Source organism: Hypomesus transpacificus, chromosome 5 (assembly GCF_021917145.1).
Source record: "Hypomesus transpacificus isolate Combined female chromosome 5, fHypTra1, whole genome shotgun sequence".
Lineage (NCBI taxonomy): Eukaryota > Metazoa > Chordata > Actinopteri > Osmeriformes > Osmeridae > Hypomesus > Hypomesus transpacificus.
The window spans coordinates 4,628,191-4,647,800 of NC_061064.1; the positions used below are offsets into that span (position 1 = coordinate 4,628,191).

Below are 19,610 nucleotides of genomic sequence, written 5' to 3' on the forward strand. Positions count from 1 at the left end.
TGGGTCAACAAATGTCCTTGATTGTTGAGCACCTTTCCTCTGGAACAGGCATCAGTGGAAAACTGACTGATTTAATAAACTCTTCAAAACTTAAATACACTTTTTACACCGGTCCATTATCTGAAACTGCTTAAATAACAAACATACACTTGTTCTATATACCATATTCAATCAGATGTGCATTCAAAGAAACTGTCAAATGCACCCATGTTTTTGAGAGTTTAATAATGCCCAATAAATATAAACTAATGACATGTCTTGAAGACACAAACATACAAAAAAATCTGACATCCGCAGAATCCACACCAGTGCATACTGTCAGTAACACCATTCAGTTATTTGGCCTAAAGAAGAAATACAAGAAACACATGAGTATGTTAGTCTTCCATTTCATGACCACAAAATCAAGAATGTTTCAGCTTCATCACACTTTTAAAGATAATAAAGGAACAAATATGTATTACACTTCATTTTAATTTCTAATATCAAAGGATACTTTACCATCTCTTTTTGAGGGTCTGTAAGTATTCTTTTATTTTGCCAGCAGATGGCACACTTGGACAACAGTCCTTCATGAGGTGCGGTCTGTCAAATTGTAATTCTCATGCTAGAAGAATCTTGGGCCACCCAAACCTTTAAAATCACAAGGTACTATTATTATGCAGGTGCCTACAATCCTTTCTTACAGTCTAGTGGATACTAAAGGATGTACCTTTCTCCAGAATTCTAGTTCAAGTCCAGAATACTGTATTTACATGATTCCATCATTCTCCTCAAATGACTACTACTACTATAGTACTAGAAAGTAAAGTTTTCCTTAGTTTTGATATTTGACCCGTCTCGGAATGTGTGTCAGTAACAAAGAAAAATGATATTCAAAGTGTATTTCAAATAGAACAAACAAGCAAATAATAAAAATGGATATACTTCAAATTCTCTTTTTTTGTAGATAAAGACATAGTAAACTAACACAAAACACCTATTCTGGTGCTTTGAACCTAAAGTATGTAACCGATAAACGTCTATGCTGCGAGTGATGATTAGCATTTGGAATAATCATTCACAGTGAGGAAAACAGCTGGTCAGTTTACTCTCATCTGATGTGGTATATATGTAACATTTCATGACAGAAAGGATATTGAACTGGTTAATGTTTAAGTAAAATCAGTATACTGTGTTAAGGACCAGCAGCATACAGTAAGGCAACAGAACATCTCTGCCCATCTCCTCACCTGATAGCGCTTAAAATAACTGTACTAAACCAAAAGTTTAACTTTTAGTTTCTCCCCAATAACATGCACGCTCTTCCACATGTGTTTTGGCAGTTTTCTCCATGGTGTCCTTCACAGGCAATTCAAGATAAAGTCTTGCAAAGACCAACTTAATCCAAATTCTAATGCATGTCAGACACAAGACCACGCTCATCAGCATTGGTCTTAAAAAATAAGTAACTGACAAATCAATATCTTTAAGGCTGGAGATCTTTGTTCCCCCCTTTCCTGTTCTACCAAATTCACAACACCAACACTAACCACCATGCACTCTGATGACAAGTGCAAAAGTTCACAAACCCTCATGTGACGCAGACAAATGACAGAAAAAAAAGAAGAAAACGTTGGAAGTGCCAACTCAGAAGAAGCTCTTCCAGTCTTTTCAGCCTGAGGCCAAAAAAAAAGAACAAAAAGTCGAGTTGAGTTAGTCAGAAGCCGCTCGGCCACTTGAAATGTTCTGGACTGCAGAATGGTGGAACGCCAGCCGGCATTGAAATGACCAAGCCTCCCATTTGAGGAATACTGGGCCAATCCCATCTTGCCATCTCTCTGGGGTCTCCCAGGCTGAGCAGCAGGGGGTCTCAGACACGGAAACTCTCTCCCTTGCCGTCGATGTGGCGCAGGCGCAGGTAGACATCCGTGCCGATGCCCTGCATGGACTGGATGGACAGAGATCCGCCCAGGTACTCTGCATAAGCCCTGGAGGTAGGCAGGCCAAAGCCAAACCTGCAAGGGAACAGAGATGGTAAAAAGATGGATACTGAGGACAAAAAGTTGGGTACACCAATATTAGCTCAACGCACACATCCCAAAACGTGTCTGTATTCAGAAATAAACATGGGGGATGACATTATCCCTCTGTACTTTAGTGCTATGGACCACCTAAAAAGTTATAAAAGTCTGTTGGATATAATTCCTTTCATGTGAGAAACATTGGCCATTTTCAAATACTTCTCTGACATTATCCTCCCTTATGATCAGCAAATGAACTTTCACCTATCAAGTGGAATTAGCCATCGCATGAAGGAACGGGTATGAGAAATGATACAAAAAAGGGTCTCGATGCAGCCGGCATAGAAGTGAACTCCAAACTCATGTCCCTCCGCCTCCTCTTACCCATGCATGGGGCCTGACTGGGGGCCGCTGTTGGTGATGTTGTTGAAGAGGGTGTTCATGCGCGGGTCCTGGGCACTCTCCTCTGCCGTGCTGAAGTGGTAGTCCATCACTTTGTCTATGACGCTGTGAGGAATGCCGCCACCACGGTCCGAGATCCTGACCAAGCAAACCAGATGAGTCAGCATGCAAGCCAACATCAGACGACTTCAGTTAAGAGTAGTATTTTATTTGTTAGAAACTAACTCAAATCAGTATACGTACTGGTATAGCATTGCATGTTAAATCCACAACTATGTGCAGATTAAATCCCAGGACTGTTGCTTCTAAGGGCATTTGGGAAAAATGCAGTACATCAAAATAATTTAACATTATTCCAAAACGCCATCCTAGATCTCTCTGTCTAAAAAAAAAAAAAAAAGACCTTAGACCTTTAACTCCCCTTGTATGTATGTCCCCCTTATCCAAACATACAGGCACTTAATACGCTCAGTAGTTCAACACTAGTCAAACATTTTAGCCTCTGTAAATTTGTCTAGTGTAAACACCCATGTCCATTTCCAGATGGAGCACAAGTACAGCAGTTTGCTGACTAGGCTGTAGCCTCAGGCACGGTTCCCATGGTGATTGTTCTCTCTAAGCACCTTCACCAGAAGGCATCGCACTGATGAGGTGTTAGGTTTCCTATTCAACCCGTTATTTACATTCGGTCTGCTCTGTTACATCTACCTTTTCAGGGTTTTTTCATTCGAGATGCTGCCCTGTAGCCGACAAGAAGAGTGAACTCTCCCATGAATGATGTCACAGAGGGCATCACCTTCTCCTATCTGCTGCTGCTCAGGTCTCACTGCATCACAACCTAACAGTCAGACCCTTACCTGATGACAAAGTCTGTGTCATTGTTGGCAATGGTGACGCCTACATCTGGCACGTTGTACGGAGTGTCCAGGTGACTTTCCATGGTGGCCCTGTGTGAACAATAAAGAGTAATTAAAGGAATGGCTTGTTTGCCGCTGACACATAACACTACCAGGATAAGTAACAGGTGTCTCTGGTGGTACATGCCACTTGTGCAAGGACCACACCATGAAACACAGCCTTCTGGGAAAGGGGAACCAGAGTCCAACTAAGTGACTGGAGGTGAAGCTCTAAAAGAACGGTTTCCTTTAGTCTTGTTGCAGATGGACATGTAAAGAAAGACACGTCAGTGCTGGGTCAGCAGCTAGCCGATGAGCTCAGCTAGCTAAGACATTCTTCATAAGGTGGGAGAGGAGGTCACATAAGGGCTTACATTGTAAGACTGGTTTACACTGCAACACTTTCCAGTTTTAAATTGGACTGTTTTACAGGAAAAAGCATTGGCAACAGCTGCCTCAGAATTCAAATAATTCACCAGTAGATTCATCACGCAGCCCCCAAACATTCACAAAGCTAAACTTTGTTTGGAGATTATTACATTTCACTTTAAAATGGCTACCACTGCCAGAGGACAGGACTGAACAACCATTCATTCTGGTGGTTAGTCACATGACTTTGCAGTAAGTGGCCATGAGGGGGAAAAAGGACGAGGGAAGGACGCTACTTTAGCCTACTGGGTAACAACTAGACTCCCAGCCTGGACAGAGGGGCCTGCACAGTGACTTAGAATTCCCCTGGCAGCAGCTGCAAGTTGCTGTTTTGCCAAGACTTCCAGCCAGGAACACAGCCTTCCTAACCAAGGAACAAAGGGAACACTGGGATCCAGGTCAGCGCTTCCAGTCCACTAGTATCAGAGGCATGGTGAGAAAGGACAGTAGGTCCCTGGACACATGACCTCTGCTTAGACTACACCCATTAAGACAACACAAGCTCGTTTTTGAGTAAGTTAAAAGGTCTATATTTCATGTCATTGGCAGAGGCCTGAATTTGTTTCTAAATTGGCACTTGAATCTGCTAAATAACACACATATTTATACTGTAGATATGTGAAAGGAGAAGAAAAACATTGTTGAACACTCATTTGTTCAACTCAAGACTTCTCATGACTTTGCTTAAAGAATAAGACAAGACTTGACCACCATCAATGCATTCAACAAAGATCAGTCTAACTGGATGAGTCACGTAGCCTGGGCAACTAGAACCTACAGTCTCAAGTTTTTAGAGGCATGACTCAATTCTGCAGTGACAGTGTTTACGGTAACAGGCCTCTCGCCAAGGGAAATTCAAATAGCAACCTACCGTCTGGCAATCCCAGCACTACTGACACAAAGACAGGGTCGCAGTGGAAACTAAGGATTTAAGGGAAAGGGCAAATACAGCCGGCATAGCCTCCTCCGATCTTACCAGGAACATCTTCATTAGAGGACATCTCCATTGTTTCAGGACATTGCATAACAACCACCCCATACATACATCTGTATCCATCAGGACAAATCTAAACCCTAAAATGAGGCCATTATACTTTATGGCAGTGGCCACTACAGCAACTAGAGTAGGGGCCATTCTGAAATGACCTAAGACATTCCTTCCATAGCCTTTGTTATACAACATGCCTATTCAGGAGGAACTGCTGACCTACTTTTTCACTGTTTACCTGGTTGTCGTAGACTGTTTTGATGGTAAAACATAATAGGACATACATAAAGTCACTCTCTTAAGGCTGACAGTTGATGAAGTACAGATGACAGAGACCTGCTATGACTCAGAACAAAGGTTTAACCATCTTGGCTGGACATTATTGTCTGAGATTCAAGACCCAACTCTGGTTGCAACAGTAAGGGTGAAAAACAGTCAGACGAAAGGTTGAATAACTGTCGGATGATGGATGAAGCGGTTAACGTTTCCCAACTGGGCAGATGACACATTAGCTACCGCAAGTGTCGACACTAGCACAATGTCACATTTCTCCTCAGTACATGAGTACTCCTCGCAGTACACAAGTTTATTCTGGGGTCTGACTCATGGGAACACGGAAATATTTCTAGAAGTCTCTTCTGTGCTGGAGAACAGAGCCGTCACGCTACCTCATGGCGTTCTTGAGCAGCTCGGGCAGGATGTAGTCCAGGGGGAGGGGGATGAAGGGGAAGCGGGCCGCCACGTGGCCGTTGATCCTCACCCGGGGGGAGTTACCGTACTGGTGCTCGCACAGACGCCTGCGGGGGGGAAAACACACAGAGGACTCAGTGAGGATGCATACAAGTAGCATGCAGATAGCATACAGATTCAGTGCATGTTCTGTGTGTACTGACTCAGCCACCTGACTTGGGAGTCGGGCGGCTGAGCGGTTAGGGAATCCGGCTAGTAATCAGATGGTTGCTGGTTTGATTCCCAGCCGTGCAAAATGACGTTGTGTCCAAGGCACTTCACCCTACTTGCCTCGGGGGGAATGTCCCTGTACTTACTGTAAGTCACTCTGGATAAGAGCGTCTGCTAAATGACTAAATGTAAATGTACTGTTAGAACTGTCTGACAAGCTTATTCTCCTGGTAAAAGGGGGATGAGGGCTTTAACAAGCAAAATAAGTGGATTTGGGGAAGGTAATCATGTAATGATTGATCCTGCATCAACAAATGTGCTTCTTCAATCCTATCCACAAGATCAGGTCTACTCCAAAGTTATAAGGCCAGACTGTGATCATGCGCTCTCTGATCAGCACAGCTAATTGGTCAGAAAGGAGAAGCCCTGTTGATTTAGGTCCAAGCCCAGTCAGCAATATAAGATCCACATTAGTGCCTTTGTTCTGGTGCAGCCAGAACCAAGCAGTGGAAAGGGGTTGGAAACACAGTGAGATACAGAGAGAGAGAGATACAGAGAGAGAGATACAGAGAGAGAGTGACAGAGAGAGAGCGAGAAATGGTGGAGATGGTGGAATTGAAATGGAGTCAGAGAAAAATATGGAGTGAGGGTATGGAGTGAGGGTGAGACAGTGAAAGAGAGAGAGGGAGAAGGAGACAGAGAGACAGTGAGACACTGTCCGAGAGGGAGTTAGCAGTGTGATGGAGAAGGGCCCAGAGTGAGAGAGAGCAGCTGCACATTCCTAGAGAGGCTGAGCTGGGTGAACAAGAGCACGTAGGGTCTGCTTTTGAGGTCTGTGCGTGTGTGTGTCAAACTATTTGTGTACACTGCACACACACATTTATGTGTGATTGTGACTTTGAACTTGTGACCCTCACACATTGCAAATGGAAAACTTTGACCCACATAACACTGTCATACAACCGTAACCATTCTGTAAGTATATTCTAGATTGATTGTTGAATACGTGTAACATTTTAGATTAATTCATTGAAGAGAGCAGGTTTTTAATGTTTTAACTTTACTAAAGAGAGTGTCATTGACCAAGAAAGAAAGACATCTACAATTTAATGTTTAAGAGATTTACAGTAAACAAGTATTGCCCACTAAAAACTGGTTTGGTGATAAAAAAGGAAGATGTGCTTAAGTTGTTTTAATTGTGATTTGATAGGACTTTCCTGTTGCTTTGAGGCGCGTCTGACTCAAGTGATTACAGGGGAGAAAATGTGTTTCTCTGTTCTCTGAACAGGGCTGAAGTATTATGGGATCGTAGTTGATAAACCACATATTTCAAAAGGAGAAGCAGTTGGAAGGAGGTATAGCTACGCAGAGTATCAGTTCTTATGTGGTGTTATGAAGTGTTCAGGCCAGAGACGTTCCCCTATTCAAGCCGGTTATTACAAACAGTTACAGGGGCGTTTGCTTCCTTTAAATGTCACTTAAGTCACAGATTTGCCAGAACAAAGACTCATGCTTCATGTCCACACATCGGCCTGACTTGTAACGTTTTACTTCATGCCTTATCGGCTTATCTCCAAAGTCACTATCCAGGATCAGCTGGAGGTTAAAACAACACTAGCGTTTAGTGAGGCTACTGAAAATAAAAGGATATCGGCTGCGAAACTGCACTCACCTTGCAAAGTCCACCCACTTCTCAATGATCTTTTTGGGGGAAAGACGCCGGCAGATGATCCCAACGAAATCAGGCTGCAATAAAGGACCAAAAAAAGCAATCAGAGGACATATTTTCGAGTTTGGCAAATTCTTCAGGGCTGGGACACAGGTTGAACATAGTCAATCAAATGATGCACATCATCACACATCTCATAATTTGAGAGATCTAGATTCTGCTAGGGAACAGCACTTCTGGAGCAGTGTTTACAGTGACCTGACTTTGAGACGCACAAGAATGTTGTACACTTAGGCAGGAAGTCTGCAATCCAGAACTGACTAAAAGTGCTTCATCACTCTCATGGCCAGAACTGTTTATATATAGTCTTATAAACGGGGTCATATGGCTATTTAGAAGCACACTGGGCACACACACCGGCCTCTAACGTCATTGGCGCACAGGGCTGCCAGAAATTGTAAGAGTTCATTGGCTGAGTGGGCTAGGTTACATACGCATACAGCTTCAGAACAAGATACAAATTAACTGACGTGAAAGTCATAGAGGCAGACTGCTGCCTCTTTTCAGACTGCTGCCTCTATTCAAAACACAGGGCCTTTGACTGTGGGACTCACATTTACAGGGTCGCTCATGTGTTGTGTGATCTGGAACATTTTAAGGAAAAACCAAATAAAACGTATAATCAAATGATTCCCTATTCAGATTACATCCATACAGCTTATTCACAAAAGCTCTAGAAGATACCAGAAAAACCATGTATGAAGTGATAACACACATTCTCCTCATGCAGGGACAGATGATGGGTGGCCAGCATCCTGATTCCAAGACGAGAGGTGAGGGTGGTGTCCAGGAAGTTACGGACCAAGTTCTCGTCCTGAAATAGAACCATTTTAATTGGTCACAAAAACGAACAAAAAAACATTCCACAACTGTCAAAGTAATTGAACCAAAACTCATCTGAAGGATGACTTGCTGAGCGAAGGGTACCTGGATGTGTCTGCGGCATTCCCTGAAGCCCTCGGCGAGGAGGGTGACCACGTCTTTGTGGTCATCCAGCAGCTGCTGGACCAGCTTACTGAAGCGACCCTCCATCTCCTGGTCCTTGATCTGGCAGAATGAAAACAATTGAATTTCAAGTGTCCCATGATTTCATCATTTCTGGTCAGCATAATTGTAAGGCTTTTTTTTTTTTACCAGAACACTGCTCCTCAAAAGCTATTATTTACTGCTAAACCGACAAGAAATTATGTCTACTTAGCTCTGAGGTTTGGAGAGGAAACTCCCTTTTAGGAAGTCCGATCTGTGTTGTGATCTATTTGATCACAATCTACAACTTGTGCCTCTAGCATTTTATATACACATGTACACACAGAACTGGGCTTTAATGCACTTCTGATGGAAGTTTTTGTTGTTAGCTCAACACCCCATTTACCACAGTAAACTATTTACTGGTACTCAAAAAAGGCTGATTGAGTAGTGGGGGTGGAGCGTGTTGCATAGAAGTTTCCAAGTTGCAAACAGAGCTTGGGACAGATATATGACTACCCAGGGGCCAATAACTTGAACTTGGCCAACTTTCTCTTCCTCCTTTGGAGTGCACGTGTGTGTATGTGTGTGGAACTCACCGGAGGGAACTCGCAGAGCTTGTGGTAGGCTCGAATGTAGAGTTCATGCTAAGAGAAAAGAGGCACATGGGGGGGACAGGGTTAGCGTGTACCCTGCTCTGTGTAGCAGTGGTGTGTGAGGGGAACTAACCCTCCCTTCTAAGGGGCCCTGTTACTGGACCTAAAAACAACACATGGTTCAACATGAGGAAAGCTCCATTACAGGAATGCAGGGAGGATGAGTCTTCAAAGAATCTTTTTTTTTCACATGGAAGATCTGCAAAACATGTCACTCCAAACTACGCCTGTTAAATAGACGTAAACAGGCATCATGTACCAATACAACCGGAGAAAACTGTTGCTTATCAGTCTGTGATTGATTCAATTGATTTGGATTACATGGATATGGCAAACAAAAAACCGTTAATATGCCAAACAATAAATAAAGAATAATAATAAAAACCGTAGGCAGGTAAACTGTTTACAGCAGGAGACCACAGCATATCCATTTCTTTTCAGGCAGGGGGCTTTCTTTTCAGACACAATCTTTAGTTGTCTGGCTGGCAGACACCTTGCTGAGCACAAAGAGTATGCCAATCCCATGAAGTAGGATCTGGGTGAAAGGTCATCAGTACCAACAGCCTGCTGAGGTAAGTAGGCCATGCATTAGAGCTTACAAACAAAGAAAAACCTCTTGTTACAGATGGCCTTTCATTCAACCTTGCAATGCAAGAATAGTTATCATTGGATCAACAATGCTTAAGGGTTTTACTGTGCTATGGTTCACAAATAATTTCCAAATGTCCTGACATTAAAGGGCTACAATACAATGTCAGACACGGAAAACATTTCAGTAATGATTTGTGAATCTTCAACGTTTACAAGTCTTAACACTTGCATTGCTGCATTTGGAGTTTTGTTGGCTGAAAGCTTTAGCACTCAAGCCGAACTTGGTGAGCTGGTGGACCAAATTTTAATTGACCTGATTGCAGTACATCTAATATAGAGGCGACTTTGTTTGCCAGATAAACAGCGGATCAATTGGTCGATGTTGGAAGCTGATGAACAAAACACTTTCAAGGTAGTTGTGTAACAAATGCATTCTTAACGAATGCCACTCCGAGGTCGATCTATTTTGAAAAACACCAATGTTCTTTGCACCTGCTAAGAACATTCTAAACACAAGCCGTTGGTCCCTCCCTTTGTTTTACTAGTTAGGCAAGGCAGGAATGGAAAAAGACAACATAAACACCAAGCTGTCGGAGACAAAAAGTCGGAGACAGAGGGAGGGACATGGAGTAACAAGTAAGCCCTGACTTCTTGCATCCGTCTTGCCAAAGTCTCTGTACACTGTACTCACCACTTGCAGTATGGTTGGGTTGCAGCCAATGATGAAGGGCAGGCTGCGGAAGCCTTTGATGCGGTGGGCAATGCGCACCGGCAGCTCTTTGTGTAGGTATGTAGCACTGCTCTGAAGTTACAATAAAGTACATGGTCGGTAGGACTCTAACCACAAGTAAATAGACAGCTTATTTTATTAATGATTGTGCATGGGTCCTGGGAAAGTCTGGTTTGAACGTGGACAGAGACTTGCTTTTAATATTTCATGTACATTCATGTTAATCATTTAGAAGTGTTGCTGAAAAGCATCCCATCCCTAAAGGAGATATTCCAAAAAGGGAAAACATGTCTATCAACAGCCAGAGCATTTAGACTTGGTCCCAGCTCTTGTTCAAGGTGATAATCTGGGGCAAAAGCCAACCAGAACTAGGGCCTACTCTATTGTGATATTTTTCACTGTCTCAAAAAGTAATAAATAGTAGTTTAGGAGTAAATAAAAACAAAACTACTACAAAGTGTGATGGTGTGTACTAGAGTGCTTCTTTAGTTTTAAATAAGACTGTTCTATTCCATCACAAAATTAGAGGAATCAGGAAGTATTTACCAAGACATGATGTCCATCTGGAGACTTCCCAGCATACAATAGGGTTGTTGGTGTCAGTCTGACCGAGGCCTAGGAGAAAACCGACAAAGGGAAGTCAATATATTGGCTAAATGAGTATAGGTGACATAGCCGACATAGCCACTAGCAGACCTACAGGGCACATCTACACCAGCAGTGTTTTACATTAAGTTTGCGCGCTACCACCCTAAATAATTCAAATGAGACAAGGCATTGCCTTAATATGAACATATAACTACATTAGTTCAACTGTAAGCAAGCAGGCATGGCAACATTTTGAGTTGAAGGATCTTCTGAATGGGATATAATAATTTCCTGGTGGGAACCACAGATATCTCTTTGTAAAGATGCAGGCTATTGTGTTTCTGCATTAACATGGTCTTACATTTCTTCCCTCTCCATTAATGAGACCCCACGACTCTAATTAGCAAGTCCTTTGTCATTCAATCACAACAAAGACAGTTCTTGTGAACTACTGTGAATGCACACAGTGTGTTACCTAGAAGACTGTGCATGTGATCAAGGATTGAGGGCCTTGCTAGTTATTGTCAACCCTCTGGCAAGATTTAAACATAACTAACCTATGTTGCCTTTAACTGTATAGATAATAGTGCAATTTCCCCCTATGGACAGTAAGCGCTACTCAACTCCATTCTAGAAGATATCGATTAATTAGCATTCATGTTTTTACATTTATCAAGTTGAATTAATTAATTGTTGCATGGGCTGGAGTGAATTTAGATTCCCATAAACATTTTATCGATGAAAATTACCTCCTGGTAACTGAAAAGACTTAAGAAAAGGGACAAGGACTGCCTATACAGTATTACCAAGTGTCAAGGTAAGCCCTTGTCTCTCTGTCCCTGTTGAACAGTGCACTTGTCTGGATCTGACCTTGCGGTAACCCGTGAGTTACTGACAATACATTCAACGACTGGTCCTCCGGCTAGTAACAGCAATTAATATGAGTCTCGGACTGTCATCCTTTTAGTCTTGTGTAAGTAACAGAAAGCTAGGGTTGGCTAAATTAATTACATGGGTATGTTGGAGCGTGTTAGACAATGTATGGCAACAGGCTCAGCTTGCTAGCGGCTACTTACTATTTCTACCAGCGTCCCATAAATGCTAATGCTACGACTAGCAGCCAGCTGAGGCCAGTTTGAAGTGCCAGTGAGTCGTTATATCGTGCAGGAGATAGCTAGCAAGTTAGCTAGCTAAAGCACTTGGTGACAGGCACATGCTAGTAGACAGCAACATTAAGTACCTTCTCTGCTGAAACATCGATTGCAGACTGGTTGTAAAACGACGTGACTGTTTTGGACCTCTCTCGCGCCAGCTCTGTATGTCCTTGTTGAATTGAAGACGTTGAACGAAATCTTTCCCCGTCTGTGGTGGCCGAGAGAGGGGAGATGGTTTTTGTGACGGGGGCCAGCATAAGTCGGCTCACCCGTGGGCTTGTTATTGTACCACAGCCCAGCATCTCCAACGCTGTTCCAGTCACTCTACGACGCATGTTGAAGATTATTCTTCACAAACAGGAGAATCTATTTCTAAATTCTCAAATTCAATGTCTGCCCCAACAGGCCATCAGTCTACACTTTTCCACCGTGCACAAAGGCACGTATCTGAAAACAAAATTAAGGGGGTACATACGCCTTTATACCGAGATTGACCAGTCTTAAACGGTGTTATTTACAAGACGGTCGGTTCAGCCAATCACAGAAAGGAAAGGCGGAGAAAACGAAGTGGCCACTCCCGTATATACAGGACGTAGTGTGCGTGCAATAAACAATAGGAACGAGAAGGACCAAAGTACACCATGTTCTTTTTAAAAAGGAAATACCCCTCTATATATGAAGCATCTCCGATGGAGATTATAATATTTCACGGTACAAGCTTTGCAGATCGGTGGCAAATGCCGTTTAAAAACACGATGGGCAAAAATGTGTTGACATCCTCAGCTGGAAATGTAATCGATTTCTGGCATTTCAGTGTTGTGACACACTGGCAATAAAAACTACTTCCTGTAAGCTGCATCTTTAAATAATGGAAAGGAAACGGGTTCCATCATTTTTGCATTTGTATTTTTGTAAAGAAGGTACATTGCTTCACTGATGTTAAGGAATACGCCACATGGCTACACATGTATTGCAATGTGGTTTATTGAGCCCATAACTTGTCCTGCCATTAGCAACTCAATTACCAACTGGGTCATCTGCATGTGTATTCATGCATCTAAAACATTAGCCATGTTGAACAATACTAAATTTGCAACATCCTTGTTATTTTTCTCTGAACAATTAAAAATGTAAAAAGTTAAAAAGTAAAACAATGAAAACACAATACAGTCAAACATATTTGGTTTCATCAACCTGTTTGTGCACATACTCTTCATCTTGCCAGTTGCTGCCAAACCCACTGGTAACATTGAGTTTCAAGGAGAGTAAAAGTCAAGGATATACTGAGACGCATTTGTATACCCACATCACTGATCAACACTATAATACAGACTGAACAGTTTTTTTTTTTTTTTTTCTTCATAAACCAGGAAACGAGGTCCAACTACACATGCTCAGATGCGAGGGGAAAGGAGACTGAAAAGCTGCCCTGCAGAAGTATTGGGATGCAGTCTCATGACTGCTGAGGCCCAGCTGCTGATGTCTTCCTGTTCCTCAGCACTCAGCTCTCTTCAAAATGACCACAATGTTCTTATCTGTGAGGGCCACCGTGTACTGGAGGTCAGGGTCCATGGCTACGCTGTTGATTGAAGCCCCCACAACTTTGTCCTCTACTGGCCACTCCACAATCTGAAATCAGTGAAATGACATGACTCAACTGATACTTGCTCATTGTTTATCATCAGCGAGAAGCTTGATCACACACACACACCGATAGGATTACTGCTGACACCTACTGGTCACTGTAAACAAATACACATCCTGTTGCACATCTTGTTCAAAATAGGTTAACCCTTAACTTCCTGACCTGATATGCTAGATGGTGGTATTTGTTATGTAAATAAACCAGTGTGTCTATATACAGTTTGCTGTTATCTTTCAAAGATAGTTGTTGGACACGGACACCAGCTGTTATTGTGTGTAAGGGAATGAGAGCAACAGAAACCCAGTACCTCTGTAGCTGGGACAGTCTTCCTGCTCTGTGAGCTGGTATTGGGGAGGTCTGTGACATGGTACCTCCATAGTCTCCCCTTGTCGTCCCCACACACCACGTAGCCCTTGCCTGAGGAGGAGAACACATGACTCGGCTTAGAGGCAGAAAGGCACCATTACAATTGTGAACTGACCATTTCCATGTTGATCTAAATCGCGCAAAACATTTTTTTTTAAACAGGTAGGACAAATTAGGACATGTTTTTTGTTGTTGTTGTTTTTTTTCCTTACAGTTAAGACATGTGACTTGAACTGTAAATGGTCTGTACACGTTGTGACAAGTCGAGCGTGTGTTGTACTTGGGGAAGACTCACTGGGGCAGGTGTTGAGAGACAGGTAGGGGATGTCCGTGTTGGCCCACTGCAGCTCTGCCAGGATCACAGCGCACACCTGCTTCTTCTTACTGGGCCGCTGGGTGCATGTGTCTCTCCAGCTCCACAGGTAGATGGAGCCCTGCATGTGGCTTTTAGAGGCTGGGAAAGAGATGACATTTGCATTTCAGGGTTAGCCCTTGGAATTTGCATCTCAGGGTTAGTCATTGGATCAACACTATATGGAGGCTTTAAGACTGACAATGTCTAATGAGTAGTAAAGTAGTTGGACTCACCAACAATATCATCACTGAGAAATGCCAGGCCATCAATGGTGTGGTAATCAGTGTCCTTGTCCTCCTTGTCATACACAGGGAAGGTGACCTCATATTCAGCAGACCTTGATGGGGATAAGATTTTTTTTTACAGCTATTACAATCTCCACTAACATCAAAACAAAACACATGGTCCTAAGTTATAGATAATTGACAAAGTTCTAGATTTCCCTCATGCCACCAAAAACCTACGGTTTATGCGGGGTGGTCGTTTCGCACTCGAGTCAGGAGTAGCGAGTTCCAAGGGAGGAAAATATCCTGACGAGCGCCACCCGCTCACCTGTTCATGGTGTTCTTGCTGAGCTGGATGTTGTAGCAGTGCAGGCCGTCCTCACAGGCAGCTAGGAGGTGCGTGTCTGGGCTTGAGGGGGCCAGGCAGAGGTGTAGGGGTGTGGAGGAGGCCTCCAACACCAGCAGCTGACTGGAAGGGGAAAAAGAGAAATGGTCCCATTAGTACTTGTATTTAGGTTTGGATTGTTGGTGTCTGTAGCCTCATTTAGAAAATCATCTTCCAAATGTGTCTGAACATGATTCAGCGTGCTGCCAAGTGTCACAGACGTTAATGTAAAACTAGCAACATCCTTTCGAGTGCCCATCGGTCACTCACATGACTTTGAAATTGTACTCGCTGTCCACTCCACCGATGTCCCACATCATGATTCTTTTATCATAAGTTCCAGCTACAGAGGTGGAAGAAGTGGTAAACATAAAAACATTAGAAGAACAAACAATGACTCATTGGGCACACTTAGCAGACCGTCAAAGCCAGTAGCTACATAGTTAACATTCCAGTGTTCTTTTCAGATACAGACCAACAAAAACATCATTGAAGGTGTACATTCCATATAAAAAGGGATCGCAAAATGGCCGTCACTCACTGAACAGGAAGTTGCCCTGCTGTGGGCTGAAGCGCAGGATTGAGATGGCTTTGCGGCTGGCGCGGAACTCTCCGTATGCCAGGTTGGCTCTGGGGTGGATCAGTTTCACCATGCCCCTCTTGCCCCCCGCCGCCAAGATACGGCAAGGCCGCGCACTGCCACCTCCCTCCCGCGACATCAGCACCAACGACCACGCGAGGGAGAAGAACTCCTGGACGACCGACAATGAGACGACAGATCAAATGCAAACATACAGAACGACTACACTTTCAGCCTGTAAACATGGAGGTGTGTGAACCTGATAGCAATAGGAGGCAGATAGACAAGATGAAGATCACAAAGATATTTGAACATGGGGCGTGAATGCCCGAGTGATTTGAAGCGGTGGTACACAAAAGCTAGTCTCACCTCTCCAGGAACCTTGTGTTTCTTCAACACCTTTCCTGTATCGCAGTCGATTAAACACACAGAATCTCCCCCACAGGTGGCCACTACACGACTCTCTCCACTCGCAGCTGTCAAGAAAATACAGTATTAGCTATCGCTGCAGGAAATGGCATGCCTTCTATTTACAATATAAAAAACAGTCTATGGGAGTCTTATTTATTTTTATAAACCTTTGACCCTGTCAACACAGTCAGTTCTCAGTGGCTGAAGCATGCATACAAACAGCCATCCAGCAGGGAAAAGTACTCACCGCTACCTGAGAAACCAGGAGGCGGCTGGAAGGCACAAGCCCACAGCTGGGTGCTGAGGTCGTCGGGGCTGTTGTTTCTACTGTGACACTGCAGAGCACAGTGGGGCTTCAGACTCACCGGCTCCTGCAGGGATAGATGGAGAGATGAAAAGAGTAGAAAGGGGGAGATAGGTGATCAAGGAAGATGGAAGGTTGGGGTGTTAATCAATGAGACAACAACGACTGCCTAGCGGGTAACCATCAAGGAGCTGATACCAGCACAATGGAAGCCGTGGCCAACCTGAGTGGTCTATGTGCTGACTATCAAACAATGGTATTCATAGGTAGGCCTCTGAATGACCTGTATGAGATACTCTTGAAAAACATTTACATGTAAATTTAGCAGACGCTCTTATCCAGAGCGACTTACAGCAAGTACAGGGACATTCCCCCAAGGCAAGTAAGGTGAAGTGCCTTGCCAATCACACAACTTCATTTGGCACCAACCAACAACCTTCTGATTTATAGCCTGACTCCCTAACTGCTCAGCCACCTGACCCCTTACACATGAAACACATGAGTTGTTGTGCGTAGAGTTTGGTAAATCTCACCTTAGGCACGGAGTACACATTTTTAGTTGGCGTTCTATTGCTCCCATCGACCCCTCTGTGTTGTACGGTCTTGGTATGCGTCTTGCTCTGTTTGGCAGGTGGTGTGTCCGCTTTGAGCTGCTGCTCTTTCAATGCTTTCCTTGGGGTCTCCGATCGTCTAGGCTGCACCCTAGTGGGGGTGGAGGAGGACTGCACTGCTTGACGTGGGCTAGCTGCACTGGTCTGGTCCACTTTCTGAGGGGTGTTGAGTATACGGTTGGATTTCCGCGGGCTATCCTCTGGCAGCACCCTGGAGGGAGTGGCTGGAGCGTGCACTGCTTTACGGGGGCTTGCTGTAGTGGACCGGTCCACTTTCTGAGGGGTGTTCTGTACGCGGATAGACTTGCGTGGGCTAGCCTCCACCGTATCTTGGGAAATAACTTTTATTTTTCTCTGAGGGGTGCCAAAGTCAGAGTCAGATGCAGATGTTGAGTGTTTTCTTTTGGGAGTCTGATAAAAAGGAGAGAGAACAGATGAGCGGTCACACAATAACAAACTTAAATAAATACTCTTACAACATTTGCGAGAATAAATTCTCCCAAGTGTAAACTGACCTTGTCTTTAGACTGAATCAGAGAGTCAAAGAACTCTGTAGCTATCCTTTCCACCTGTGAGACAGTGAGAGAAACCAGTAAGAAATAACCCCAATAACAGACACAAATACTAATAATGGCAATACTATCTACTGACAATACGACAAACTAGACAGCTTACTGTCAACGATTGAAGATTGTGAGTAAAAAACATTGTGTACAATCTTTTTTTCCAACTGAAACCTTTAAAAAAGCTACTCAGAGGAGTGGCTCATAAGAGTATTTCATCAACCTACCCTCCATTTAGTGTAGCCATTAATGGACTTTGGACCGTATTGGACCTGATGGACAGCCTTTTTGACGAAATCTCTCTTCACTTTGGCAATTTCCTCTCCCATGGCGGGGTTAGGGATGACATCACTCTCCCACACGGCCACCACCTAGAAATCACAGAAACTCGCAATCATCAAGGAAGTACACAGCCTCATAAAATCTCTCAGACCATTTGTCTCAAATAAATGACTTTTCAAGAGTGCCCATTTCTCGTCTAGGATCCATTCTATTTTGTGCATTCCATTTCATGCAGTTTCTGTGGTCAAGATTATTACCCATCAATTTTGCTGTTAACTTGACAGGCTAACACAAGCATCTAGCTGCCCTGTTGACTGTTGAGCATTGTGATACTCAATGAGAAACAACAACTTGATACATGAGTCCATTCATACCTTGGTCCTAAGGTTCTCTCCGGCGATGAAGCGTACATGGTTGGCTGTGGTGCTAATGTCCTTCCCATTATAAACCCTCATCTTAGGCAGGAGCACCATCAGCTTGTAGTTGTCATTGACCTGAAAAAATGTTCATCATACATTGAACAGTTTGAAACACAAAACAAAGCCCATGTACAAAACACATAAAAACCTAGATCGATATTTACTGTAAGGTATAGGTTATCTTCAACTTTCAGCTCCTCCAATGAGGTCAGCGATTCAAGTGTGGTGACATCCTCCAGGTCATTGTTGCTTAGGTCCAGTTTGAGCAAGGAGGGCAGACACATACCCTGGGGCATCTCTTCGAGAGAGTTCCCAGATAAGTCCAACTGTTCCAAACATTTGAGGCGAGAGAGCAATGGAACAGGCAAGTCCTCACTCTTAAGGCCCAACTTTGAAAGGCTGTGAAGGAACACAGACGAATGGGTTAGTAGGGTGAGTCCCATGTCGATGTTTTGGATACATCTCATATTATACATGGTAATATAAGCACAAACCAAAATATTTGAGCATATGTTTACCCTATTTAACACACCTTAAGTCTGGACTTACTTGAGTATCTTTATTTGTTCCAGATTCGAGGTTTTTGGCGTGCATCTCTCCAATAAAAGTTTCTCCGTTATTTTCTCCATGCTATGTCTCTGACAAAGCGTGTGAACGAAAGAGCTCAGCACTTTAACTTAATGTGTGTACACAGAGGGGCGTAGTTAGCTCATTTAACTAAAAACTAGCCAACACGTCACATATACAGGGTTTTTGACCAAAAAGAACCATTGATGCAGTTCTAGCTACACAGGTTGGTTAATGTGGGGCATGGGGTGGGGGTGTTATTTCGATTCTATATTGTGTGCATGGCTGCGTCCGTAGTCTTGATTGAGACTGACCTGAAACTAAATGAAAGTAACGTGTGAATGGCACGATGCTAACGATGAACTATTTCTGAACTGCATTAAATAGCCTACGTGTTCCTGCGTTCTTATTCAGATTCAAGGCATTGCTCGTTCTACCGAGCTAAAGATAGTCAATAACCAGTTCTAAAGTAAAACGCAACAATAATAACCCGCACTAGTGAAGACGATCTACAGTAGCGTTCATTGCACTGAACTTACCAGTGAAATGTTTCGCTAGCAGGGGACATCTGCAAGTCTTGTAACTTTCCCGGGAAAAAGTGATGGGTTAATCACGTGGTCAGCATCATTTCCGCAAATCGGTTGAGGTTGAACAAATGATCGACTTACTAATAGAAAACCTATTTTTGATCGTTTACAAAGAACTATAAATATACATTATTGTTATTATATATATTGTATTCCTTTAATGAGAAAGCTGTCAAAACAATTGATGTCTGTACTTTCTATAAGGTCTTTGAATGATTTGCTGTGTTGTACCCTCTTACATTCTTATGTTTGCATAGGCCCTACTCTGTAATTGATTGT

At 43.4% G+C, this 19,610-nt stretch overlaps 2 protein-coding genes across 5 annotated transcripts; both read right to left on the bottom strand.

Moving 5' to 3' along the window:
* Positions 1-208: 208 nt before the first annotated feature.
* bckdk (branched chain ketoacid dehydrogenase kinase) lies at positions 209-12,512 on the bottom strand. 2 transcript variants are annotated; one of them, XR_006956156.1, is made up of 12 exons: positions 12,119-12,512; positions 10,837-10,905; positions 10,252-10,362; positions 8,913-8,960; positions 8,275-8,394; positions 8,063-8,161; positions 7,291-7,364; positions 5,387-5,515; positions 3,263-3,352; positions 2,388-2,543; positions 502-1,997; positions 209-344 (listed from the first exon to the last, which is right to left on the bottom strand). XR_006956156.1 is itself a non-coding variant. In XM_047021007.1 (11 exons), the coding sequence occupies exons 1-11, from the start codon at positions 12,365-12,367 to the stop codon at positions 1,853-1,855; spliced, it is 1,290 nt and encodes a 429-aa protein (XP_046876963.1). In that variant the 5' UTR covers positions 12,368-12,512; the 3' UTR covers positions 209-1,852. The 2 variants fall into 2 exon arrangements, 1 of the variants encoding a protein (XP_046876963.1); XM_047021007.1 differs by having other exon boundaries at positions 209-1,997.
* Positions 12,513-12,965: 453 nt separating this feature from the next.
* On the bottom strand, positions 12,966-19,356 carry lrwd1 (leucine-rich repeats and WD repeat domain containing 1). 3 transcript variants are annotated; one of them, XM_047021005.1, is made up of 16 exons: positions 19,284-19,356; positions 18,727-18,815; positions 18,342-18,576; positions 18,133-18,252; positions 17,704-17,847; positions 17,429-17,482; positions 16,836-17,324; positions 16,246-16,369; positions 15,957-16,063; positions 15,549-15,759; positions 15,278-15,350; positions 14,951-15,091; positions 14,632-14,735; positions 14,339-14,497; positions 13,985-14,094; positions 12,966-13,661 (listed from the first exon to the last, which is right to left on the bottom strand). In XM_047021005.1, the coding sequence occupies exons 2-16, from the start codon at positions 18,804-18,806 to the stop codon at positions 13,527-13,529; spliced, it is 2,286 nt and encodes a 761-aa protein (XP_046876961.1). In that variant the 5' UTR covers positions 18,807-18,815; positions 19,284-19,356; the 3' UTR covers positions 12,966-13,526. The 3 variants fall into 3 exon arrangements, with proteins under 3 accessions (XP_046876961.1, XP_046876962.1, XP_046876960.1); XM_047021006.1 differs by having other exon boundaries at positions 16,252-16,369; positions 18,727-19,064; positions 19,284-19,337; XM_047021004.1 differs by having other exon boundaries at positions 18,727-19,064; positions 19,284-19,337.
* Positions 19,357-19,610: the final 254 nt, after the last annotated feature.